The sequence below is a fragment of the Macaca nemestrina genome, chromosome 17 (genome assembly GCF_043159975.1).
Source record: "Macaca nemestrina isolate mMacNem1 chromosome 17, mMacNem.hap1, whole genome shotgun sequence".
NCBI classification, from domain to species: Eukaryota; Metazoa; Chordata; class Mammalia; order Primates; family Cercopithecidae; genus Macaca; species Macaca nemestrina.
The window spans coordinates 73,564,556-73,591,577 of NC_092141.1; the positions used below are offsets into that span (position 1 = coordinate 73,564,556).

Here is a 27,022-nt window from a genome sequence, read left to right on the forward strand (position 1 = left end):
AACCTCCACCTCCCAGGTTCAAGTGATCCTCCTGCCTCAGCCTCCAGAGTAGCTGAGACTACAGGTGCCCACCACCACACTTGGCTAATTTTTGTATTTTTAGTAGAGACAGGGTTTCACCATGCTGTCCAGGCTGGTCTCAAACTCCTGACTTCAGGTGATCCACCTGCCTCGGCCTCCCAAAGTGCTGGGATTACAGACGTGAGCCACCATGCCTGGCCTCATGCTGAAGTTTTTAAGAAAATGCACAGGCCAGCTGTGGTGGTTCATGCCTGTAATCCCAGCACTTTGGGAGGTTGAGGCAGGCGGATCACCTGAGGTCAGGAGTTCGAGACCAGCCTGACCAACATGGAGAAACCCCATCTCTACTAAAAATATAAAAATTAGTCAGGCGTGGTGGTGCACACCGGTAATCCCAGCTTCTCTGGAGGCTGAGGCATAAGAATTGCTTGAACCCGGGAGGCAGAGGCTGCACTGAGCCGAGATCGCGCCACTGCACTCCAGCCTGGGCGACAGAGCGAGACTCTGTCTCAAAAAAAAACAAAAAACGGCCGGGCGCGGTGGCTCAAGCCTGTAATCCCAGCACTTTGGGAGGCCGAGACGGGCGGATCACGAGGTCAGGAGATCGAGACCATCCTGGCTAACACAGTGAAACCCCGTCTCTACTAAAAAAAAATACAAAAAACTAGCCAGGCAAGGTGGCGGGCACCTGTAGTCCCAGCTACTGGGGAGGCTGAGGCAGGAGAATGGCGTGAACCCGGGAGGCGGAGCTTGCAGTGAGCCGAGATGGCGCCACTGCACTCCAGCCTGGGCAACAGAGCGAGACTCCATCTCAAAAAAAAAAAAAAACACACACACACACAAAAAACCAAACCAACCAAACAAAAAGCATCACATATATTAAGAGTAAAGTGTTGTTGGAGAAACTCTCGTTTGAAAAATTACATGCAATTTAACTGTATCACAGTCAAAAAAGCTTGAAAAATACTGGCTTAAAATGATTAAGAACAGGTCTTAAGTCCTGAGAACAACAGCCCAGTCAGAAGGCCCAACCCCTTTCCAGTTCTGGGTTCTTTCTCCCCATGCCAAACCAGAAACCGCAAAGAACGATGAGAAAGGGAGCAGGACTCTGACCCCTTACGGTGACCAGTTCACTCTTGGTAGATTCTGAGGTCTGCACATGGATCCCAGCAATGATCCTAGCTTGACATCGGAAGGATAAAACGCTGTCCTGTTCCTCAATGGGGAATTCCAGCATCACAAAATTCTGGTCCCGAGAAGTCTTCTCTCTTTTTTGCTTGGCCATTTTTTTATTTAGTTCAAGTTTTTCAATTGTGAAGTGTATTGGGGCCTTTTCCTCTGGGACGGAACAGTTGACCCTCACGACCCCACCTTGGATGGCCTCTTTCTTGTCCAGTGTCACCCTGGGACTGGGCACTCCTATGGGGAAAGAGAAAGTCTGTCAGTATCAGCCTGATTGAGAGACACAAGCCTCCCTCTGCTGAGTGACTGTAGTTGACCCATGAGAGGACTCTTTTTTGTTCTCTGAATACCCAGTGCGACCTACCAGGTAATAACTGAACAGGTATGTACCCAGCACAGTACCAGGTACTTTGAAAAATATAAAATCTGGAGGCCGAGGTGGGTGGATCTCTTGAGCCCAGGAGTTTGAGACCAGCCTGGACAACACAGTGAAATGCCGTATCTACAAAAAAAAAAAAATTAGCCAGTGGTAGTTAGTGGTGCGCACTGGTAGTCCCAGCTACTTGGGAGGCTGAGGTGGGAGAATCGCTTCAGTCCAGGAGGTTGAGGTGGCAGTAATCAGCGAGTCCACCACTGCACTCCAGCCTGGGCAACAGAGACCCTGTCTCAAAAAAGAAAAGAAAAGAGGAGAGGAGAGGGGAGGGGAGGGGAGGGGAGGGGAGGGAAGGGGAGGGAAGGGGAGGAAAGGAGAGGAGAGGAGAGGAGAGGAGAGGAGAGGAAAGAAATAAAATATGCTCAATGGGAGTTAAGCTATGGGAAGCAAAGGCATAAGAATGAGACAATGGACTTTGGGGACTCAGGGGAAAGAGTGGGAGTGGGGCGAGGGATAAAAGACTACACATTGGGTACAGTGTACACTGATCAGGTGATGGGTGCACCAAAATCACAGAAATCACCACTAAGGCCACACAAGGTGGCTCACATCTGTAATCCCAACACTTTGGGAGGCTGAGGCAGGGGGATCACCTGAGGTCAGGAGTTCGAGACCAGCCTGGCCAACATGGCAAAACCCTGTCTCTACTAAAAATACAAAAACTTAGCCGGGCATGGTGGCAGGCACCTGTAATCCCAGCTACTTGGGAGGCTGAGACAGGAGAACTGCTTGAACCCCGAAGGCAGAGGTTGCAGTGAGCTGAGGTCGTGCCACTGCACTCCAGCCTGTGCAACAGAGTGAGACTCTGTCGCAAAAAAAAGAAATTAAATAAATTAAAAAAAAATTAGTTAAAAAAATAAAATATGGTCAAGATGTAGTTGGTGTTTTCAATGGTTTATAATCCCATTGGGAAGAGGACACAATCGGATTCCCAACAGATGATGCTTAGAGGGGCAAGGTAGTCAGTATTTGTCAGTGTCACTGTGATTGTTGTTACCCTTTATTGAATGCAGCCACAGGCTAGGACTGACTTTAATTTATTCCATGAACATTGACTGAATGCCTACTATGAGCCAGATTCATTGTTCAAGATATAAAAATAAACCAACCACCGTCTCTGTCTTTACAATTTCACTATCCAGAAGAGCAGACAGAAGTGTAAGAAAGGATGGCAATACTGAGTGAAATAGGAAATTTGTGGACCGGGCATGGTGGCTCACACCTGTAATCCCAACACTCTGGGAGGCCAAGGCGGGTAAATCACTTGAGGTCAGGAGTTCGAGACCAGCCTGGCCAACATGGTAAAATCCTGTCTTTACTAAAAATACAAAAAATTATCCAGGCACAGTGGCGCACGCCTGAAATCCAAGTTTCTTGGGAGGCTCAGACAGGAGAATTGCTTGAACCCAGGAGGCGAAGGTTGCAGTGAGCCAAGGTTGCACCATCACACTTTAGCCTGGGCGACGGAGGAAGACTCTGTCTCAAAATAAATAAATAAATTTCCATTTATTAGGAACTCACTAGGTGCTGGAAATTTTGCTAAGCACTCTACCCACGTGACAGCTTTTAACCCTCTCAATAATTGCCTGAACTGGGTCTTGTTGTTATCTTCCTTTTACTGGTGAGGATTTTGAAGTTTAGAGCTGTTAAGGGACTTGCCCAGCTTGTAACCCAGGCAGAGTGACTGCTGAATGCAGTGTCTTAACACACCGCTGTGGCCTTTATACACACAAATACCATTGAATGTAGAGAGAGCGTCAGAGCTGTAATGACTGGCACCCTCAGGTAGATCAATTTTGTTTTGAAAAGAGAAGACATCATTGAGTTAAGTCTTTTTTTTTTTGAGACGGAGTCTCGTTCTATCGCCCAGGCTGGAGTGCAGTGGCGCGATCTCGGCTCACTGCAAGCTCCGCCTCCCGGGTTCACGCTTCTCCTGCCTCAGCCTCCTGACTAGTTGGGACTACAGGCGCCCGCCACCACATCCGGCTAATTTTTTGTATTTTTAGTAGAGACGGGGTTTCACTGTGTTAGCCAGGATGGTCTCGACCTCCTGACCTCGTGATTCACCCGCCTCAGCCTCCCAAAGTGCTGGGATTACAAGTGTGAGCCACTGTGCCTGGCCTGAGTTGAGTCTTGAGGAAGAAATCGTAATTTATGAGATGAGATGAAGAAGCACTTTGGGAGGCCAAAGTAGGTGGATCACTTGAGGTCAGGGGTTCGAGACCAGCCTGACCAAATTAGTGAAACCCCATCTCTACTAAAAATACAAAATTAGGCAGGCGTGGTGGCACACACCTGTAATCCCAACTACTTGGGAGACTGAGGCAGGAGAATCACTTGAACCTGGGAGGTGGAGGTTGCAGTGAGCGGAGATAACGCCCCTGCACTCCAGCCTGGGCGACAGAGTGAGACTCCATCTCAAAAAAGAAAGAAAGAAAGAAAGAAAAAAGAAATAGCCTGGCCTATTGGAAATATATCTAGTGCTTACATTTTCAGGTAAGGAAAATGCCAGGCAGATGAATGAGAGGGTGATGGGTGGAGAGTTAAGTCCAGCGTCACTATTCATTCACAGCTGTTATTCACGCCACTGTGTTATGTTCCATCTGCTTGCCTGTGCTTAGTTCCAAGGACTCACCTCTCACCAACACCTGGTACTCTGATGTGGTTTTCTCTTTGTTGTTCACAATCACAGTACATTTGTACGTCCCTGAGTCATAGACCCGGGCTTCAGGAATAAAATAACTCTCTGTGCTCTTCATGGAGGAGATGTTGTAAAATAGCACGTCATCCTTATAGAACAGCATCTGGTGCTGAGGCTTGACGTGAGAGGTGGTGCTGACGTCCGCGCAGCACTGCAGGGTCAGGTTCTTCCCATTTTGCACCGTCCAGTCTGGCAGGCTCTTCATGTCGACACTGTTGATTGTGAAAGCTAATGCAAAGGGAAGGAAGGCAGACATACCTGTTATCTCAGAAACAACATCATCCCGGTGACCTTCACCACATCAGATGTGATCTTATCCCATCCTATGCAGTATTGAGTCCAGGGGTCCTAACTGCCAGCAGGGCCAGGCTGGTAGTAACGGTGCATAGTGGCTCAAGCAGGAGGCAGTTGGTACTAAGCTGCAACTTTTCCCACCAAGGCAAAGGAGCAGAGTATGATAAAGATGTAGAGCTAGGCATGGTGGCTCACGCCTATAATGCCAGCACTTTGGGAGGCATGGGTGGATCACCTGAGGTTAGCAGTTCGAGACCAGCCTGGCTAACATCGTGAAACCCCCTCTCTACTAAAAAATACAAAAATTAGCCAGGTGTGGTGGTGCATGCCTGTAATCCCAGCTACTTGAGAGGCTGAGGTACAAGAATCACTTGAACCTGGGAGGTGGGGGTTGCAGTGAGGCGAGATGGCACCACTGCCCTCCAGCCTGGGCGACAGAGTGAGACTCTGCCTCAAAAAAAAAAAAAAAAAAAAAAAAAAGATGTAGGTATCCTGTGAGCTGCCACATCTTGACCCCTGGAAGGAGCATAGGATTCAAGCAGTCAAGTGTTCAAGTCCTGGCTTATCATGTACTGTGTGACCCTGGGCAGCTAACTTCTCTGAGCTCAGTTTCCTTACCTGTAGCATGGGGTAGTCATATCTCATTAGGTCTTTGCAGGAAACATACAGGAGAACAGCCAGAACATCTCCTGTACAGTGCCCTATATACATTAAGTGCCTAATAAATTACCGCTACCTCCATTCCAAAACCACATGGTCATACACAGGCCCTCCTTCTCCACCCAGGCCTTACCGAATTAGCACAGTCCCAGCTGGCATTTTCTATCTGATGGGCTCTGAGGTTTCACCAGATGGTGAGGAGTTGAAACCAGTTTTTAGGCTGCTACTTGCATGTTCAGCCTCACCTGCTACCAAGAAACAAAGACTACAGATTCCCCTCTGCCCACGACAGGAATCTCCAGTTAAAACCCAAAACAGCTACAACACTCAACCAGCTATCCAATCTCTGCCAGGAACTAGGCTCTGGGTCAACTGGCCAATAGTGTCATTTCTGGCCGATGTCCCCAGAACACAATTGGCTTATATCCAGCAACCATAGGCTGTCAATAGAATTTAGCTAACTACGGATCACATGTTGAGGCCCATTCACGGTAGCAGGCTGACAGAAGGGTGGATTGCTTAAAACTGGGTGCTCTCTAGCTATTGCCGTGTTTTTGTCAGTTGGTTGGTTGTGAGCCACCGCCCTGAAAATTTTCCAGGCTAGAAGATCCTGAACCATGCCCATGGGTCAGGACTTATATCCAAACTTCAGACCAGACCAGGGTGGCCTGCTTTTTGAAGATCCTCTTGGCAATGCCTGTAGGTGCTTTTGTAGCCCACCTGTGGTCCTAGTTATACCCCTTGACTCAAAGCACTCACTATCTTCCCTGTGATTCTCTTTTCCAAGCACAAGAATCCGGGTTTAATCAGCACCATAAAATATTCACTTTCCAAATTCTTGTCAGAAAATAACTTCAAACATCTCATGTTCTATACACAGCTAAAAAAAATATGGATGAAGCTAGATGCAGTGGCTCACGCCTGTAATCCCAGCATTTTGGGAGGCTGAGGCAGGAGGATCGCTTGAGCCCAGAAGTTTGAGACCAGCCTGGGCAACATGGCAAAACCCTGACTCTACAAAAATACAAAAAAATCAGCCAGGCATAGTGCCATGCATCTGTAGTCCCAGCTACTCAGGAGGCTGAGGTGGGAGGATCACCTGAGCCTGGGAGGTCGAGGCTGAAGTGAGCCATGATCATGCCAGTGCACTCCAGCCTAGGTGACAGAGTTAGATTCTGCCTCAAAAAAAAGAAAAGAAAAGAAAAGAAAAGAAAAGAGGCTGGGTGCAGTGGCTCACAGCTGTATTCCCAGCGCTTTGAGAGGCCAAGGTGGATGAGTCACCTGAGCTCAGGAGTTTGAGACCAGCCTGACTAACATGATGAAACCCTGTCTCTACTAAAAGTACAAAATTAGCCAGGTGTGGTGGCACATGCCTGTAATCCCAGCTACTTAGTAGGCTGAGGCAGGAGAATCGCTTGAGCCCAGGAGGCAGAGGTTGCAGTGAGCTGAGATCACTCCATTGCATTCCAGCCTGGGCAATAAGAGCAAAACTCCATCTAAAAAAAAAAACTAAAATAAATAAATAAATAAAAAGTAACTGATCTGTAGGAGATTTGGAAAAAAATGTACTGAAAGCCCATGACCATAAAACCAGGTGTTTTTCCCAAATCCCTACATGTCCCCCCAGAAATTTCTACATGCCCATTCTCAAGGAAGCTATCTATCCAGCATCTGGACCTGGGATTGAAAGTGACTATGTCTGGTATGCTTTGTTAGCCCCCTATCTATCTCCATGAAGTGTGAATAATGCAATCATGGAATTTAAAATTTTTTATTTAAATTTGCGAGTGAATGGAGCAGTCAAATGTTTAAAACTCACAAAGACAGATGATATGATATGTAAAAACCTCAAAGAGTCTACAGACAAATTATTTGAAATAAATGTGAGTTTAGAAAGGTGGCTGGATAAGGCCGGGAATGGCAGCTCACACCTGTAATCCCGGCATTTTGGGAGGCCAGGAGTTCAAGACCAGCCTGGCTAACATGGTGAAACCCCATCTCTACCAAAAATATAAAAATTAGCTAGACATGGTGGCATGCACCCATAATCCCAGCTACTTGGGAGGCTGAGGCAGGAGAATCACTTGAACCTGGAAGGCAGAGGTTGCAGTGAGCCGAGATCACAACACTACACTGGGTGACAGAACAATACTCTGTCTGCAAAACCACAAACAAACAAACAAAAAAAGAAAGGTGGCTGGATATAAGATTAATATTTTACAAGTCAGCATAGTGGTCATCTCTGGAGGGAGGGACTATGGGTAGGGAGAAGCACAGATGCAAGCTATTAAGAAGTGATCTTTTGGGATGTTGGTCTGGGATGTTGATGAGACGTTGTCCCTAATTTCACAAAGTGTTCCAACAGCACCAGGAAAAACTGTGTTTATGATGAACAACTGATTTATTTCTATCTTGTGGATTCTGAGAATGTTCTAATGGACCTTGTTCCCCTTTTTGCTTTGATTGCTAACACACAACCAAAATTTCACCTCTGCTTCTAGCAATCTTTGGGCTGTATTTTGTGCTAAATGGGCCATGGCTTTATTTCCCTGCCTTTATTTTTCTCTCATCCTGATTTCCTCATTAATTGTATCTTGTTAAACAACAGTACATAATTTTTATAAGTGGTCCCAAGTTGTTTTTTTGGAATAAGAAAAAAGTTAGCTAGCTGGCCAGAGATACTGGCAAAACCTATCCTTTCCCTCTCTTTTAACAAAGTTAGGCCTTTTTTGGGTAATTGAAATTTAATCTGCAATTTTAAAATGAGTACCACAGTTTGTGTCTGCTGCTATATTCTGAGCAATTAATTTAACAACAACAACAACAACAAAAATGGTGTCTGATCAGTCCATGAGGTAAAACAAGGTGATGGTTTAAATTCAAGTCATTTCCCCCAGCGTTACTCTTTGGAACTCTCTTTTTTGTCTTTATGTGCAACTTACAAGCTCCTGATTTAAGGAGCCTGCTGGATGGGCTCTCGACACAAAATTTTCTTTGGACCAGCCGGGCACGGTGGCTTATGCCTGTAATCCCAGCACTTTGGGAGGCCGAGGCAGGTGGATCACTTGAGGTCAGGAGTTCAAGACCAGCATGGCCAACATGGCGAAACCTGTCTCTACTGAAAATACAAAATTAGCTGGGTGTGGTGGTAGACGCCTGTAATCCCAGCTACTCGGGAGGCTGAGGCAGGAGAACTGCTTGAACCTGGGAGGCAGAGGTTGCAGTGAGTCAAGGTCATGCCATTGCACTCCAGCCTGGGCAACAAGAGCAAAACTCCATGTCAAAAAAATTTTTTTTTCTTTGGACCATATTAATTTCTCTGCACCCCTCAAATAATATAGTTCCCTCCCATCCAATCTCTTCCCTCTCAGAGACAATTAGGTCTCCTTCCATGACCTCTTCAGTACTTCCTCCTTCATTTTAAGCTATGCTGTGTATTCCAGTGACTCAAACAGGAGAGCAGAAATCAAGTGCACGGAGCCAGACCTGGGCCAAATCTCATCTCTGCTACTAACAAAGCTGTGTGACCTTTGGCACGTCCCTAAATTCCTCTGAGCCTCAGTTTGCTTATCCATACAATAGGCACAAGGAACTCAAGTATAAATGAGAACCTGAGTTTAAGTACTTAGAGTTCCTGGCACCTATAAAGTGCTTGAGAAATGTTAGATAGATTCTTCCAGTTACAGAAATAAAGTCAACACTTTTTTTTTTTAATTTTAATTTTTTAGAGTTGGGGTCTTACTATGTTGTCCAGGCTATTCTTAAACTCCTGGCCTCAAGCAATCGTCCTGCCTCAGCCTCCCCAAGTGCTGCTATTATAGGCATGAGTTGAAAATCAACTATTCAGAGCTTTAAAGCTGTGTCTCCACTCCATGTTTCTAGGGCTTTTCTTTTTTTTCAAGTAAAAACCATATTTAAGGCTGGGCGTGGTGGCTCATGCCTGTAATCCCAGAATTTTGGGAGGCTGAGGTGGGCAGATCACTTGAGGTCAGGAGTTCGAAACCAGCCTCCTGGCTAACATGGTGAAACCCCATCTCTACTAAAGATACAAACACTAGCCAGGCATGGTGGCAGGTGCCTGTAATCCCAGCTACTCAGGAGGCTGGGGCAGGAGAATCACTTGAACCCGGGAGGCGGAGATTGCAGTGAGCCGAGATCGCACCACTGCACTCCAACCTGGGCGACAAAGCTAGACTCCATCTCAAAAAAATAAATAAAACAAAAACAAAACAAAAACCATATTTAACATTTTCAGGTTAATTTATAGTGACTTATCCAGCCTCCCAGTTTTGCTCACTCCACTGCGTGCTCTCCACACGAGTCATTCATCTGCTATCCTGTTTACTGAACGAGCTCCCATCCCTGACTGGTCATGCCCTAGACCAGCAGACAGTGCTGGATACAGAAGGGAGTCAGACACACCAGGTTCAAACCCCTGATCCCACAGTCCTTAGCTGGGTGATCTTGGGAGTTATCTAACCTCTCTGGGCCACCATGTCTCCACCTACAAAATAAGAACACGAATATCTGCCTTCTCCGGTAACTTTAACCTAAACAGTGACTGCACCAAAGTAGCTGAGGGCACAGAAGGGGCCGTGTATATACTGCCCAGTGCCTGGCCCCTGGTTGACATCCTCTGCCTTCTTCCTTAGCACCATTCATAGCAAACATTTAAGGGGGTTTTTCTATGCCAAGCACTGTCCCCCACACTGGGGGTTCAGAGAACAGTGAGGCTGGCAGTCTGCCCTTGGAGAGCTTGGTCTGCACTCCACAGCTCTTCCTACTCTGGGCCATCCAGCCTCAACACAATCCTTGCCTGAGCCTCCTACTGAGCAGTCCTAGTTCATTTGATTTTTATAAAAGCCCTCCCTTTTTAAAAAACAATTTTAAAGCAAATTTGACTAAAGCACCAAGCAGTGGTTTTTTTAGTGGGGCTGGTACCCACTAGCATGGGGCACTTCCACCATCTTGCTTTTATAAGCAACTCTAACACACATCATCTGCTCAAAAAAACAAACTCGGCCAGGCGTGGTGGCTCACACCTGTAATCCCAGCTCTTTGGGAGGCCTAGGCGGGTGGATCACCTGAGGTCAAGAGTTTGAGACCCACTGGCCAACATGGTGAAACCTCGCCTCTACTAAAAATACAAAAATTAGCTGGGCATGGTAGCGGGCACCTGTAATCCCAGCTACTCAGGAGGCTGAGGCAGGAGAATCACTTGAACCCAGGAGGTGGAGGTTGCAGTGAGCCAAGATCGCGCCACTGCACTCCAGCCTGGGCAATAGAGCAAAAACTCCATCTCAAAAAATAAATTAATTAACAATAAACGAACTCAGTGTATGCACTGGCAGGAACACCACATTCCTATGGCTAGCTCGAACAGACAAAAGAGAAGAGAGGGCAGGATGGAAAAAGGAAAAGCATTTTATAAAATCTATCAAGATATGAGTCTCAGCCCTTCATCTTAACACAAATATCATTGACAAAACAACAAAAACAGTGGCCTAGTTTTTACTGCCACAACAACCACCACCTCCCTTGCTATAGCTGCTCTTCAAGATGCCTCCACAATGATCCTTGCCCTCTGCTCATCACACTTACATGTGGTCGCCTCCCACATTAACATCAACCAACAAAATACTCCATCAGGTAATAAAAGATAATGCAGCTTTTATCCCGGCCACTCTCTTCTCCTGTCTGGGATCCCTCATTCTGGGCAAAGCCAGCAGTCAGGTCATGAGTAGCCCTGTGGACGGCCCCCAGGATGAGGAATTAAGGCCTCCAGCCCATAGCCTCGGGAGTGAGCTCGGAAGCAGATTCTCCAGACTCAGTCAAGCCTTCAGATAAACCGCAACCCTGACCAACAATTTATCTGCGATCTAATGAGACCCGGTGCCAGCACCACCCAACTCAGCCACTCCTGCATTCCTGACCCTCAGAAACTTCGGGATAATAAATCTGTGTTATCTTAAGCCAGTAAGTTTTAGGTCAATTGCTAAGCAGCAGTAAGTGACAAATATGCTATACAACCAAACTTCAAAAGTCTCTACTCCATTCTTGTTTTGATGATATGGAAAACATTATCTTCTTTCTAAATAAACCAGCCAAGCCCAGCCAAACTGAATTACTGCCTGGAGGTCTCACTATTTACACAGTGACTGTTCACAACCCGGGGGACACGGACACAGGCCCTGGGAGGTGCATGGGTGGGTGTTAGGAGGCTCATCAGCCACCTCCAATTGTGTGCAAATGTGTGCTTTTTCTGGAGAGAGGGCTCACAGATTTCCTTACTGAATCCCAAAGGGTTCAGGACTATTGTGATGAACAGTGGGGCTGTGGGACAGCCTAAAGAGGTCAGATCTTTTCAACCTGGAGAGATGAAGGTTGACGGAGAAGGATCCAAAGTTGTGAAGTCACCGCAGAAGAGCCAGTGACCACAGTGCCAAACCCCAAAATGCTAAAACAGTGGGACCTTGACCTCAAGGCCACTCATCAATAGATGGTGGCGCTCCCTGGAAACATGCGGCACCATGAGTCGGCCAGCCACCTGGCCCTCAACCTGGAAATGACTCAGAGAGAAAGTGGAGGGTGCAGGAGAAGGAGGGGCTGCCCACCCTCCTCAGGAAAATTACTGGGAGCCATGAAGCACAGAGCCCCTGATGAACTTCTGTGTTCATCTGAGAGCACGCTGAGCCATCTTCCTACCCGAATCTCAAGCATCTCCAAGTTCAGTTCAAGTTTCCATCAATGAGACATGTGTCGAGCACCTGTGCCAGGTTCTGGGCTGACAGAGTAAATAAGAAATCATCCTTGCTGTCCCAAACAGCGAAGGTTGGCGGGGCCCACATAGCTGGACTCCAGTGATATCAGTAAGCACCAAGAGGAAGGGCTGCCCAGGAGAGGTCAAGGAGTCTGAAGGAAGTGACCACTGAACTGAACCTGCCAGGCCAAGGACAGGCAGTGGGGTGCTCCAGGTAGGAGAACAGCGTGTACCAGGACACAGGGGTGTGAGAAATCAGTGCATTCTGGGCATGGCCCATTACAGAAACCAGAGTGTGGGGCTAGAGAGGCCAGGTGGCTGGGTCTGTGGTGCCAGAATGGAGGGCCAGCCTGCTGTGCCGACAAGCTGGGCCCTGTTCTGAAGGTGTCAGGAGGGGTGTGACAGCACCCGAGGCCAGTAAACAACCTGGAAGTGGTCCAGGTGAAAGCTGATGAGGCCTGAGCTAGGTGGGTGCAGTGGGGATGAGGGAAGGATAGGCTGGGGATCTCTTGAGTGGACTCAACAGGACTTGTTTCTAGGGTGTTGAAAATGTTCTAGAAAGAATCCCAGCACTTTGGGAGGCTGAGGCAGGTGATCACTTAAGGTCAGGAGTTTGAGAACAGCCTGGCCAACATGGTGAAACCTCGTCTCTACTAAAATTACAAAAATTAGCCGAGCATGGTGGTGTGTGCCTGTAATTGCAGCTACTCAGGAAGCTAAGTCAGGAGAATTGCTTGAATCTGGGAGGTGAAGGTTGCAGTGAGCTGAGATCCAACCACTGCACTCCAGCCTGGGCAACAAAAAAAAAAAAGAAAGAATATGTTCTAGAACTAGACAATGGTGATGGTTGCACAACACTGTGAATGTACTAAATGTCATGAATAATAAATGTCATATTATTTTACCACAATTTAAAAAAAGATTTTGTATTTTACCACAATTCAAAAAAGATTTTGTTTGACTGGCTATGGGGTTGAAAGAATGGAAGATAAACTTCCTGGATTAGATTCCCAGGAGGATGTATGTGCCACCAAACTAAAATAGAAAATGCCACACGCAGCTGGGTGTGGTGGCTCATGTCTGTTATCCCAGCACTTTGGGAGGCCAAGCAGGAGGATGGCTTAAGTCCAGGAGTTCGAGACCAGCCTGGGCAACAAAATGAGACCCTAGTCTCTACAAAAACAAAACCAAACTAAAACTAAACAAACGAACAAACAAACAAACAAAAAAACAGAAAAAGATAAGGAAGGAAGACGAAGTGATGGTGGTACAGCTGGGTGCCAGGGGCCAGTAGGAGGACCGGGAGGAGACATCAAAGGTCAGCCTGTGTTAACTGGAGGTTCAAGGCAGAGGCCAGGGCTGGACAGTGAAGGTGGGAGGCGTGTGGATTTAGGGGAGGGGGGAATGTGGAGGTGTTGAGAGAGGAGCTGGTCTCCAGGGAGGATAAGACCAGGAGCCTGCAGAGACCAGGACCGGGTTCAGACTCCAGGAGAAGACAAAGTAAGTTCAAAGTCAGCCCTGGGGGAGCAGGAGGAGGGTTTGTTAGAGAGGGAGGAGACAAAGCAGGGAAGAGGATGGAGAAGGTCAAGGAGGGAGGCTTTGGGGCATGATCAAAAGTCAAAGGCAGGAAAGGGGTACAGGGAGCTGAGGGCTGGAAGTGTCCGTTGCATTTGGCATCAGGTGGTCCTTGGTGACCCCTCAGCCAGAGGAGACCCAACAGCCAGAGAAGTGGGGCCTGAGGCCAGGCTGCTGGGAGGCAAGGAGTGTCTGAGAGGTAACGGGGGTAGGGACAGATCATAAACTAACTTTCAGAGAGGTTTGACTGAGAAACGATACTAGAAAGGCCAGATGTGGGGGACACAAGATAAATGGCGGGGCTGGGTGCCTGCATGTGCTTTTTCTTTTTCCTAAAAAAAGAGTTCTCATTCATGTTTGTACACGGAGAGAACAGAGCCAGAAGCAGAAATAAAGATTCTACAAGTGGTGGTAGGGGAGAGGGACATGAATGCAAGTAGGTGTGGGGTCCTGGGGGTGATGGAGGGGCTCAGCCTGGCTGGCCCCGATCAGCTGAGGAGCGGAGTGCACGTGTCCTCCCAGGCCGGGAGGGAAGCCGAGAGGATGGGTGGGGAGGCTGATAAGCCCACAGCCAGGCCCAGGCGGGAAGTTGAGGGAGTTCCCTCCAGATGACTGTTTTCTAGGTGAAGATGGAGCAGCAGTCACCCACTGAGGCAAGGCAGCTGCAGTGAGGTGCGAGGAGGGGTACAAGGAGGCCTGAGATGAAAGGAAGGGAAAGGGCTGAGGCTGTCCCAGGACCCCAGCCACAGAGCGGGAGATGCAGAGCAAGCCTGCAGGCCACGCACTGCAAATGCTGGCCTTGGGGGGCCTAAGGAATAGAGACCTCGTTCCAGCCCCCGCCCTGTCCACCCCCGGTGTTGACCCTGCTCGCTTGGTGCCTTGTGGCCTCCAGATCTGTTTCCTTGAGTGTAAAACAAGGCAGAGGCCCCAGGAAGCAGTGGGAGAGTCGCTCCCTGTACCACGTTCTGTAGTTCCAGTGTCTTCCCTGAGGGTACAAAGAACATTCTCTAGGAACCCAAAGAAGGGAGCAATTGATTTCCATGTGGGATGGAGGGGGAGAGGGGAGAGCACCAAGGTTTTGGGAAACAGGATGTTGCAGGTGAGAAAAAGAGGAACCCCAAAGCGTGCGTGTCTGCAGGGCAGGGTCTGGGCCAAAGGGTGTGGTCTGGGAGGGTACCAGGGCTGGAGTGGACAAAGGGAGAGTGGGTGGGGCAGGAGCCACAGTTGTAAAGGTGGGCTAGGACTGTGTAGTAAACACCACTGTCATTTACCAATCACTGCGTGACAGGGGCCAATGAATCACCTCCTTTTGTCCAGTCTCAACCTCATACCCACTTCATGCCCATGAAGTTCTCTTATCATCCCCATGTTACAGATTGGGAAAATAGCTCAAAGAGGTTAAGCAAAACTGGTCTGAAAGATTTGAGTCAGGCTTATGGCTCCAGACAAACGGTGCGGCTTCAGAGAGTAGAAGTTCTAGTGCTAGTGCCCAGCCGACTGCCTCTCTCATGGACAAATCAGTTCTTTCTTTCTTTCTTTCTTTCTTTTTTCTGAGACAAAGTCCTGCTTCATTGCCCAGGCTGCAGTGCAGTGGCACGATCTTGGCTCACCAAATCTGTGCCTCCCAGGTTCAAGCGATTCTCATGCCCCTGCCTCCCAAGTAGCTGGGATTACAGGCATGTGCCACCATGTCCAGCTAATTTTTTGTATTTTTAGTAGAGACGGGGTTTCGCTATGTTGGCCAGGCTGGTTTTGAACTCCTGGCTTCAAGTGATTTGGCCACCTCAGTCTCCCAAAGTGCTGGCATTACAGGGGTGAGCCAACACAGCTGGTAAAATCGGTTATTTCTGAGGCTTGGTGACACCATCAGTCCAGCAGGATAATTATGAAGATAATGGATATCCTGCCTCCCTGGGTTGCCACGGGGATCAAATGCCCAAAGAAGCACTGTACAGTTGAGCAGAGAAGCCTGGCAGAGTTCTTTGCCAGTGGCCAACTAGCCCTCCCCAGCCTGGAGCCACTGCTCTGAAGCTTGACTCACCAGCTAGCCTTGCCCATGGACTTCACTTCCAAAGAGCTGTGCAATTTGCCTGCAACCCAGTCACCTCCATTCTTTGCTGATTGCAGTGACTTCTGACAAGGAAATAGCGTTCTGTGGGCTCTCCCTCTATTCACAGCCCCAGAATACTAGTGAGCCCCCTCATTCATGTGGTCCCAGAAGAAGCAGAACAGAACCCTCTCATCTCAAGACAAAGGTTCAAAATTAGCTCTAAAGTGGAAGATAAGCCAGGCTTCAAAGATAGGCAGCACCCCCCTTCCCTATGTGCAAGCACAAAATATTATAGATACACTTGTAGTCTCACAGGTGAATGGAAAATGAGCTCCAGTGTGTGATTTTTATCATTTAGGAGTAAAAATGTAGCAACAATTTAAACTAGAATCTGTCTTCATATGTCTAACAGATCAATTATATCTCATTTGCAAATAACAATTGGGGATAGTTTACAATATTCAAATAATTTTTATGCTAAAAAAAAACTAATTATGGAATTGCTCATTAAAAAAAAAAAATCACCTCCCCATCCCCAAAAAACAGCAATGCACTGGAATCTAGAAAATGTGAGGCCGGGCACGGTGGCTCACACCTGTAATCCCCAGCACTTTGAAAGGTTGAGGCGGGCGGATCACCTGAGGTTAGGAGTTCGAGACCAGCCTGGCCAACATGGTGAAACCCCATTTCTACTAAAAATACAAAAATTAACTGGGCGTGGTGGTGCACGCCTGTAATTCCAGCTACTTAGGAGGCTGAGACAGGAGAATCCCTTGAACCCAGGAGGTGGAGGGTGCAGTGAGCCAAGATTGCGCCACTCCACTCCAGTCTGGGTGACAGAGACTCTGTCTCAAAAAAAAAAAAAAGAAAAAAAAAAAAAAAGAAAATGCATGCTACTTATAATTGTGCTTTTTGCCATTTTTTAATAAAAGTAACGGCAAAAACCACAATTACTTTGCAACAATCTAATATATTTTTAGACTAGTCAAGTGTAGTAGTAAGAACAAAGAACATGGAGTTTGATCTGTAACTGACTAAACAATTCATCAAGATAAACTACTACCTTCAGACCAGCCAATAAAACGTATGCTACTTCTAAAGCACACTGACCAGAACTTGGCTTAGATCTAAGCCTTTCTAAAAATGCCCACATGGGATAAACTTTAGTTCTCAATTGGAATCTTTTCCTTAATTGTTAGTAATGTCAAACAAACCCCAACAATTTGACATGCATTTTAGGCATCACAGAAGAGAAAGCAGGAAACCAGATAGAAACACCTGTTACAGTGGAAACATCAGACTTACAGTTTTTGTGACCCTCAAGGCTTGAACCTGCAAGAAACAGAAGAAACATGTTGATTCCAGAAGCTTCGATGCTCATGGAGTTAAAGTGATGTGGAAAGAGAGTAAACACTCACAGAGCAGAAGGGTCAGCAGGACTCCGAGCCACATCGTGGCCCCTCGGGCCCACCTCGGCTGCATCCTGAGAGTGAAGACTGCAGGCACAGTTAGTTCTGCCTTCGGGCCATGGCTCACTGAGCAGAAGGCACTGCCCACAAGTCACCGCTGAGAAACCCGCCCTGTGAAAAGCACAAACCACTCTGGTCACTTCTCCCGGCGCCTGCAGGGAGACCGGCTGTGGCGCTGGTCAGGTAATGGCAGCCATGGCTGGAAACCGGGAACAATGGGGCCTGGGCTGGCCTGATATCTCCTCAGGAAATGACCGGCCTTCCTGCGGGGCCACCGAACGCGGCCGCTTTGTTTAGTTTCTTTAGGGAAAAAACAAGGCACAAGTGACATTTGCCTCGGCATTCTTAAACCTCCCTCTGTCTCGCTTGGGTTTGGGGGCCCTTCTCATGGCATAGTGAGGGGATTCCTCCCTACCTCCAGCCTCCACCCAAAGGGTTTCTCTCCCAGGACGTCCAGAAAGATCTCTCTGCTTTTCCGGTCCTCCGCTTCCCCCATCAAAGAGGACTTTTCCCACACAGCATAAGTCTGGGCCCCCTGCCTTTCCTGGGCTGGCTTTTTCCCAAAATTGCAGGTTTGTCAAAGAGACCTGCTGCTCCAGAAGGCTGAGCTTGGAGCACAGCGGAACTGAGGCGGGAGAATAGCAGAGGAAGTAGTGGACAAAGAGGACCCTTGGGCGTAGGCTAGCTTAAGCAATAGCAAAAGCATAAGATGTAAGATAGTAGAAGAAGAACATATGAAAGGAAGTAAGCAGTAAGAATAGAATTAACAGCTGGGCACGGTGGCTCACACCTGTAATCCCAGCACTTTGGGAGGACAAGGCAGTGGATCACGAGGTTAGGGGTTCGAGACCAGCCTGACCAACATGGTGAAACCCCACCTCTACTAAAAAAAAAAAAAAAATACAAAAATTAGCCAGGTGTGGTGGCACATGCCTGTAATCCCAGCTACCTGGGAGGCTGAGGCAGGAGAATCGCTTGAACCTGGGAGGCAGAGGTTGCAGTGAGCTGTGATTGCACCACTGTACTCCAGCCTGGGCAACAGAGTGAGACTCCATCTCAAAAAAAAAGAATAGAATTAACTTCTTCCATGGAAATAAGGAGTGACATGTTCACCCAATATCATACCCTTTAGAAGATGACTTCAAGCTTAAAAATACACTATTCTTACTCCTTCAAGCCTCAAAATACACTATTCCTACTCCTTTTAAAAGAAAATACCTTGTAGTTTTTAGATTGACCTTTGGGGCCAGGCATTGTGGCTCATACCTGTAATCTTTGGATTGCCTGAGGTCAGGAGTTTCAGACCAGCCAGGCCAACATGGTGAAATCCTGTCTCCAATAAAAATACAAAAATTAGCTGGGTATGGTGGCACATGCCTATAATTCCAGCTACCCAGGAGGCTGAGGCAGGAGAATCGCTTGAACCCGGGAGGTGGAGGTTATAGTGAGCCAAGATCAAACCACTGCACTCCAGCCTAGGGTGACAGAGCAAGACTTTGTCTCAAAAAAAAAAAAAAAAATTGGCCTTTGGACTCTTCGTTGGGTAATAGATATTTTGATGGTAGAAAATACTAGAATCTGGCCAAGGCGCAGTGGCTCATGCCTGTAATCCCAGCACTTTGGGAGGCTGAGGCAAGCAGATGACTTGAGGTCAGGAGTTCAAGACCAACCTGGCCAACAGGGAAAAACCCCGTCTCTACTAAAAATACAAAAATTAGCCTTAGCCGGGCATGAAGGTGTGCACCTGTAATCCCAGCTACTCAGGAGGCTGAGGCAGGAGAACTCAGAAGGCGGAGGTTGCCGTGAGCTGAGATTGCACCACTGCACTCCAGCCTAGGTGACAGAAGTAAAACTCCATCTCAAAAAGAAAAAAAAAAAAGAAAAGAAAGAAACTACTGAAATCTGACCCTTTGCATCAGTTTCTAAAAATCTAACTTGTTAGAGTCAAAAGTTATGGGATGCTTTGGAAAAGAATAAACCAGGTGGATATTAATAGCACATCAAAATCTCTCAGACTGTCCTAATATTTTATGGTGTTTATAGTCTGTAATTTAAAACATCTATCAAATATTGCCACAGAAAGTAATATAATAGATAAGGGAGTAAGCAGTAAGTTGGGACATGCAAGGTAAGAGAAGTAAGTTGGAAGGACTTCCAGTAGCTATTTGGTCACAAAAAATAAAAGTAAAGATGGGCAATTTGGTCACAAGAGGTAAAGTGGGGGTAAACAAGGTTGAGCTTACAAGAAATAAAGTAGGGTTAAGGCGCAATAAGAGAAAGGCAAGTGATGTTAAGCAAGTGAGGAAAAACATGCAAAAGGCCAAGAAATGTAACAAACCGGTGCTGATAACCACTCGAAGGCCAGCCCACTCACCCCTCTCCGAGTGGCGCTGTGCTTAATCAGTCATTTGCTGCTTTGCTGTTTGTACGTGTGTCATGTCCAATTCTTCATTCATGGTACCAACAGCCTGGAGCTGCACGGCGCCATCTGGTAACAGAACTAGTAAGCTCTACCTGGCCTTTGGTGTGGATGACATACGCAGCCCTGTGAGAGGCCCCTCTCCAGCCTGCACCCCTAAACAAATGCGTACTTTACTGGGCCACTACGCAGGAGCTTTCTAAGATATACATCATTTCTGCCGGGCACGGTGGCTCAGGCCCATAATCCCAGCACTTTGGGAGGCCAAGGCGGGCGGATCACCTGAGGTCAGGAGTTTGAGACCAGCCTGACCAACATGGAGAAACCCCATCTTTACTAAAAATACAAAAATTAATCAGGCGTGTTGGCACATGCCTGTAATCCCAGCTACTCGGGAGGCTGAGGCAGGAGAATCGCTTGAATCTGGGAGGTGGAGGTTGCGGTAAGCCGAGATTACGCTATTGCACTCCAGCCTGGGCAACAAGAGCAAAACGCCATCTCAAAAAAAAAAAGAAGATGTACATTGTTTCCTTTCATTCCTCTGTTTGAGACAGGAAAAAGTCAATTTACAGTCCGCCATAAAAAGCCTTTGCTTACCTTTCAAGCCTCGTCTCACCACTTCCTTCCTTGCACCTACATTATGGCTGCTAGAATTTCTAGTTCCCAGCACTCTTCATCTGTCTGTGCCTTTGCTGGGGCTGCTCCCCTACTTGGAATGCCTCCCCACTTCTTTCTAAGCAAATTCCTACCCAACCTTCCTAACTCAGTTCAGGAATCCGTTTCTGCAGAATTTTTCCTTGTCTTCCCCAGACTGAGCTGCCCTTCCTCTGCACCCCCCTCACCTCCCTGGTTTTCCCTCTGTCAGACACTTTTTTTTTTTTTTTGAGACAGAGTCTTGCTCTGTCACCCAGGCTGGAGTGCAGTGGTGTGATCTTGGTTCACTGCAACCTCCGCCTCACGGGTTCAGGCGATTCTCCTACCTCAGTCTCCCGAGTAGCTAGGATTACAGGCATGCGCCACCGTGCCTGGATAATTTTTGTATTTTTAGTAGAGACAGAGTTTCACCATGTTAGCCAGGCTGGTCTTGAACTCCTGACCTAAGGTGATCCACCCACCTTGGCCTCCCAAAGTGCTGGGATTACAGGTGTGAGCCACTGGGCCCGGCTGTTGGACTTTATTTTTATTTTTATTTTCTGAGATGGAGTCTCGCTCTGTTACCCAGGCTGGAGTGCTGTGGCACGATATTATCTCACTGCAAGCTCCACCTCCCAGGTTCACGCCATTCTCCTGCCTCAGCCTCCCGAGTAGCTGGGACTACAGGCGCCCACCACCACGCCCGGCTAATTTTTTGTATTTTTAGTAGAGACGTGGTTTCACCATGTCAGCCAGGATGGTCTCGATCCCCTGACCTAGTGATCTGCCTGCCTCGGCCTCCCAAAGTGCTGGGATTACAGGCGTGAGCCACCGCGCCTGGCTGGACACTTTTATTATACGATGTGTCATAATGGCCTGTCCTCCCCCAAATGGACTGCAATCTCCGTGATGACAGGCACAGTGCCTGGAACCTAGTAGATGTTGAAAAAGCATTAGTGCAATGGATGACTGTCTGGATGGATGAAGACAAGCTACTGTGTTGTCTGAATCAGATGATCACTGCCTTTAGGATGCCATGTTGTTTCTGAAATGCCACCCTCTAGGACTTCCCCATGGTAAAGCTAAGACAGATACAAACTGGCCACAATTGAAACCAGATTCCTCTACCTCAGGGCAATAATCAAGAAGTAATGGCTTCTAGCTAGAAAACAATCCCTCTCTCTGACCTATGGTTCAGTGGAAGTTTTGATAAGAGCCTTGAACAGCAATACACACTTTACCCATTTATTTCTAAAGGAATGTTTTCCATTGCGTTATTTGCTGTTGTTTTGTGCTCCCCATTTCCCACTATAAGCTATCTTCTTTGGCAACCTACTGGAAATTACCCTCACCCATCTACCAAATTTTGATGTGGGAACAAAAAAGGAAATACCATGAGTAATAAGACAAATTTTGGCTTCAATGGTAACTTTTAGATATTGCAGAATAAGCACCTTTTGCAGAGCAACATTCAAATGATAGCGATAAATGCCGAGACCCCAGACCCCGTGCCTCCAAGTTCCAAAGTAAATTTCTAAAATGTGGCAATTGCTTCAAAAATGATTCTAATACTTTTAGGATACCATGATCAAATAAAGCTTTATTTCAAAAATAAATGTCTTTTTTTTTTAGAAAATTGAAAAATTCTATCCCATAATTCACACTATGTACCAGAATACATTCCAAATGGACCAATGATAATGAATGTACAAATAAACCCATACAAGTTCTAGAAGAGGCCAGGCACAGTGGCTCATGCTTGTAATCCAAGCACTTTGGGAGGCCGAGGCGGGCAGATCACCTGAGTTCAGGAGTTCAAGGCCAGCCTGGCCCACATATAGTGAAACCCCATCTCTACTAAAAAATACAAAAATTAACTAGGCGTGGTGGCACATGCCTGTAGTCCCAGCTACTTGGGAAGCTGAGGCAAGAGAATCACTTGAACCTGGGAGCCAGAGGTTGCAATGAGCCAAGATCATACCACTGCACTTTAGCGTGGGCGACAAAGCAAGACTCTGTCTCACAAAAAAAAAAAAAAAAAGTTCTAGAAGAAAACACAAGAGAAGTCCTTACAACCTTGAATGGCAGAGGCTGGTTTAACTAAAACTTAAAATCCAGAAGCCCTAAAATTAATTGATAAATTATACTTCATGGAAAAAAAAAAAGTTCTGCTTTGCCAAAAAAAAAAAAAAAAGAGTCAAGAGAAAAACTACTAACTGGAAAAAATGTTTGTAACTCACATCATGGACAAAGAGCTAACCTCCCCAGTATGTGAAGAACACTCATAAATTAAGAAGAAAAAGATCGAGAGTCTGTCTAAGCCGACTCCGGCTTGGGAGGCTGCCTGATTAAAAGAAAGAAAAGAAACTAGAAGAAGAAAAAGAAAAGACCAACAATCCAATAGAAAAATGGGCAAAGAATATCAACAGACGGTTTCCATAATGTAAGAAAAAGTATCTGAAATTGGAAATAGGCAAAAGTGATTACTGCATGCCTGACCAGGGTTTACCTGACTCTCTAAGGGTATTAACCTTTGTCTGACTTGCTATTTACAGTAGACAAGGATACTTTACCATCAGTAGGGGAGGGTAAACATCAACTTGTAGAAAGTCAGTAAGGATGCAAAGGATTCTTATTATCTGTGGCAGAGGGGTGGGTGGCAGAAACTGAGCATTGGGGGACTTTTCTTTGTAAAGCTTTCTGTACTTTGGTTTTTTTTTTTTTTTTTTTGAGACGGAGTCTTGCTGTGTCACCCAGGCTGGAGTGCAATGGCCAGATCTCGGCTCACTGCAAGCTCCGCCTCCCGGGTTCACGCCATTCTCCTGCCTCAGCCTCCCGAGTAGCTGGGACTACAGGCGCCCGCCACCTCGCCCGGCTAGTTTTTTTTTTGTATTTTTTATTAGAGACGGGGTTTCACCGTGTTAGCCAGGATGGTCTCGATCTCCTGACCTCGTGATCCGCCCGTCTCGGCCTCCCAAAGTGCTGGGATTACAGGCTTGAGCCACCGCGCCCGGCCTGTACTTTGGTTTTTAAATCATGTGACTGTATTACCCTTTAACCTTTTTTTTTTTTTTTTTTTTTGAGTTGGAGTCTTGCGCTGTTGCCCAGGCTGTGGCACAGTCTCAGCTCACTGCAACCTCCACCTCCAGGGTTCAAGTGATTCTCATGTCTCAGCCTCCCAAGTAGCTGGGACTACAGGCATGCGCCACCATACCCGGCTAATTTTTGTATTTTTAGTAGAGATGAGTTTTCACCATGTTGGCCAGACTGGTCTTGAACTCCTGACCTCAGGTGATCCACCCACCTCGGTCTCCCAAACTGCTGGGATTACAGGCTTGAGTCACCGTGCCTGACAGTATTACCTTTAAAATTTTAATTAAGAAATTGAATTTCTGTTCAGCTTTATGAAGTATTATATAACTGACATACAATAAGTTGCAAATGTTTAAAGTATACACTTAGAAAAGTGTTGACATGTGTATACCGATGAAACAACCTCTATAATCAAGGAAGCAGATACATCCACCACCCCCAAAAGGTTCCTGTGCCCTTTGTCTCCCTTGCCTCTGCACTCTCCCCGCTGCAAGGATTGATCTGCTTTCTGATGAGTTTGCATGTTCTGGAATTTTGTAAAGATTCATACAGTATGTACCTTGTATTATTATTATCAGTATCTTTGGTGTGTCTTTTTTCTCTTTTTTTTTTTTTTTGAGACGGAGTCTCTCTCTGTTGCCCAGGCTAGAGTACAATGGCACAATCTCAGCTCACTGCAACCTCCACCTTCCGGGTTCAAGCAATTCTCTGCCTCAGTCTCCCCAGTAGCTGGGATTACAGGCGCCTGCCACCACGCCTGGCTAATTTCCTTATTTTTAGTAGAGACAGGATTTCACCATCTTGACCAGGCTGATCTTGAACTCCTGACCTCGTGATCCATCTGCCTTGACCTCCCAAAGGGCTGGGATTACAAGCGTGAGCCACCGTGCCCAGCCTGGCCTGTCTTCTTTCGATCAATGTAATTATTCTGAGATTCTTCCATGTTGTCATGTTGGTGGATGTATCAATATTTCATTCCTTTTTACTGCTGAGTAGCAGTTCATTATATGAACACACCACAGTTTACTTATTTATTCATCTATTATTTTTTCTAATTTTTTTTTTTTTTTTTTTAGAGACAAGGTTTTTCTTGTTACCCAGGCTGGTCTTGAACTCCTGGTCTCAAGCCATCCTCCCGCCTCAGCTTCCCCAAACCCTGGGATTACGACATGAGCTACTGCACCCAGCCTCTCCATTCACCTACTGATGGACGTTTAGGCTGTTTCCAATCTTACACAGTTACAGAAAAAGCTGCTATGAACAAACCTTTGTACGGACATATATTTTTATTTCTCTTGGGTAAATACCTAGGAATGAAGCAGCCAGATTATACAATAGGTGTATGTATGTTTAATATTTTAAGAAACTGTTTTCCCAACTGGTTATGCCATTTTGCATTCCCATCAGCAGTGCCTGAGTCCCAGTTGCTCCACACCCTCACCAACACTTGGCAGGCCTTTAATTTTAGCTATCCTAGTGGGGGGTGTAGTAATATCTTATTACGGTTTCAATATGCATTTTCTTATTGACTAACAATATTGAGCATGTTTTCACATGCTTATTTGTCATCTGTGTATCAGTTAGCTTTTTTTTTTTTTTTTTTTTTTGAGACAGGGTCTTGCCCTGTTGCCCAGGCTAGAGTGTAGTGCCACAATCTCGGCTTGCTGCAACCTCTGCCTCCTGAGTTCAAGCAACTCTCCTTCCTCAGCCTCCCGAGTAGCTGGGATCACAGGCATGCACCACCATGCCCAGCTAATTTTTGTATTTTTAGTAGAGACGGAGTGTCACCATGTTTGCCAGGCTGGTCTCAAACTCCTGACCATAAGCAATCCTCCCACCTCAACCTCCCAAAGTGCTGAGATTACAGGTGTGAACCACTGCACCCAGCCAACATCTTATTTTTTTTCTTTTTTTTTAGACAGGGTCTTACTCTGTTGCTTAGGCTGGAGTGCAGTGGCACAATCATGGCTCACTGCAGCCTCAAACTCCTGGGCTCAAGCTATCCTCCTGCCTCAGCCTCCCAAGTAGCTGGGACTATAGGTGTGCGCCACCACACACAGCTAATTTTTTACTTTTTGTAGAGACAGGGTCTTGCCCAGGCTGGTCTCCAGCTTCTTGTTTCAAAAGATCCTCCAGCCTCAGCCTCCCAAAGTGCTGGGATTATAGGCATGAGCCACTATGCCTGGCCTGGCCTTTTTCAATATAGTAAATTGAATGGGTTTTTATTTGTTTGTGGGCCTCTCCTTTCTCCCTGCTTCTTCCCCTTGACCTTGGTGGATTCCTTGATTGGGTGGGGGCAGAGATTCCCACACTGCTTTGGCTTCTTGGTAACTGATCAAGTGACTGACTCCTACATAACCAAGGGACCCCACGAGTTCCCACCAGGCTTAACAAACTCACCCAGGACTCTGCTTGTCACATGGTGTTGTTCGCTTCTTCTCCTCAGCCAAGTGGAATTGAAGGAGGACAGACACACAGTCATTTCTACCTGCAGTGCTCCTGCCTTCAAATACCAGGTAAGTAACGCAGTTCCGAAACATAGCAACTCATTAACTGCACCAAAAAAAAGCTGCCTGCTGGAGTAAACTTCAGGAAGTGGTTTTTCTGAGCAGCTGGGGGTGAGGTGGGGGGAGGAAGGTGGAGGCAGGTGGGCAACAGACATGTCAGAGGGCTACCAGCACCAGGCACAGGAGGCCAACCACCTATTTCATGACGATGGTGATGGGAAATGAGATTCACCGGCCATTCCATTTCCCCCACCTGTAGCTGCAGATCTCATTAGTCTTGGAGAGTTGAAGAGCCAGACTCAACAGCCCGCATCCACTGGGTTTGGGACACACCCCAGCCTGGAAGTGAACATGCACTAATGCGTAAATCAGAAGCCTGAGGTTCTTGTCTGTTCTCTGTAATTTAATAGCTTAAATGCTCTGAGGCTCAGGTTCCTCACCTATATAATGGGAATAATATGCCCATCTATCCATTGAATAGGCTTGTTAGGAAGATCAAACAAGAGCTAGCCTTTGAAAGCACGTTTAACCAACAGAGCACAATAAGAACATAGTAACAACAAAAAAATTTTAAAAATAGCTGGGTACGGTGGTGCATGCCTGTGGTCCCAGCTACTCGTGAAGCTGAGGCAGGAGCAACGCTTGAGCCCAGGAGTTTGAGGCTACAGTGAGCCGCGATCACACCACTGTACTCTAGCCTGGGCAACAGGGCAAGACCCTGTCTCAAAAAGTAATAATAATTAATTAAAATTTTTTTTAAAAAACAATGGTTGGCCGGGCGCGGTGGCTCAAGCCTGTAATCCCAGCACTTTGGGAGGCTGAGATGGGCGGATCACGAGGTCAGGAGATCGAGAGACGATCCCGGCTAACACGGTGAAACCCCGTCTCTACTAAAAACTACAAAAAAATAGCCGGGCAAGGTGGCGGGCGCCTGTAGTCCCAGCTACTCGGGAGGCTGAGGCAGGAGAATGGCGTAAACCCAGGAGGCGGAGCTTGCAGTGAGCTGAGATCCGGCCACTGCACTCCAGCCTGGGTGACAGAGCAAGACTCCGTCTCAAAAAAAAAAAAAAAAAAAAAAAAAAAAGGTTATGATTGAACAATAACAACAGTTGTTGGTCTGGTTTGGCTGGGCATGCCACATCTGAATCACTGCTCTGGAGCTCTGCTGACTCATGAACCCAAGGGCCAGCGCTCAGTGCCTTTTCTTCCACACCCACCATGTGCT

The 27,022-nt window shown here is 46.9% G+C and overlaps 1 protein-coding gene across 8 annotated transcripts in view; it reads right to left on the minus strand.

Annotated features, from left to right (window-relative positions):
* The window catches only part of LOC105468997 (platelet and endothelial cell adhesion molecule 1), an 85,149-nt gene that overhangs the window by 50,113 nt on the left and 8,014 nt on the right, over positions 1 to 27,022 (minus strand). For 4 of the 8 annotated variants that reach the window (XM_011719516.3, XM_011719512.3, XM_071083460.1 and 1 more), the window contains exons 1-4: positions 17,095 to 17,350; positions 16,982 to 17,008; positions 4,272 to 4,565; positions 1,135 to 1,440 (exon numbers count right to left, since the gene is read on the minus strand). In XM_011719516.3, coding sequence (XP_011717818.1) covers positions 1,135 to 1,440; positions 4,272 to 4,565; positions 16,982 to 17,008; positions 17,095 to 17,158 — 691 coding nt within the window. In that variant the 5' untranslated portion in view covers positions 17,159 to 17,350. Of the gene's footprint in view, positions 1 to 1,134; positions 1,441 to 4,271; positions 4,566 to 16,981; positions 17,009 to 17,094; positions 17,355 to 17,560; positions 17,744 to 25,690; positions 25,816 to 27,022 lie in introns of those variants that run through there. The other 4 variants (XM_071083456.1, XM_071083458.1, XM_071083457.1 and 1 more) reach the window with 4 other exon arrangements.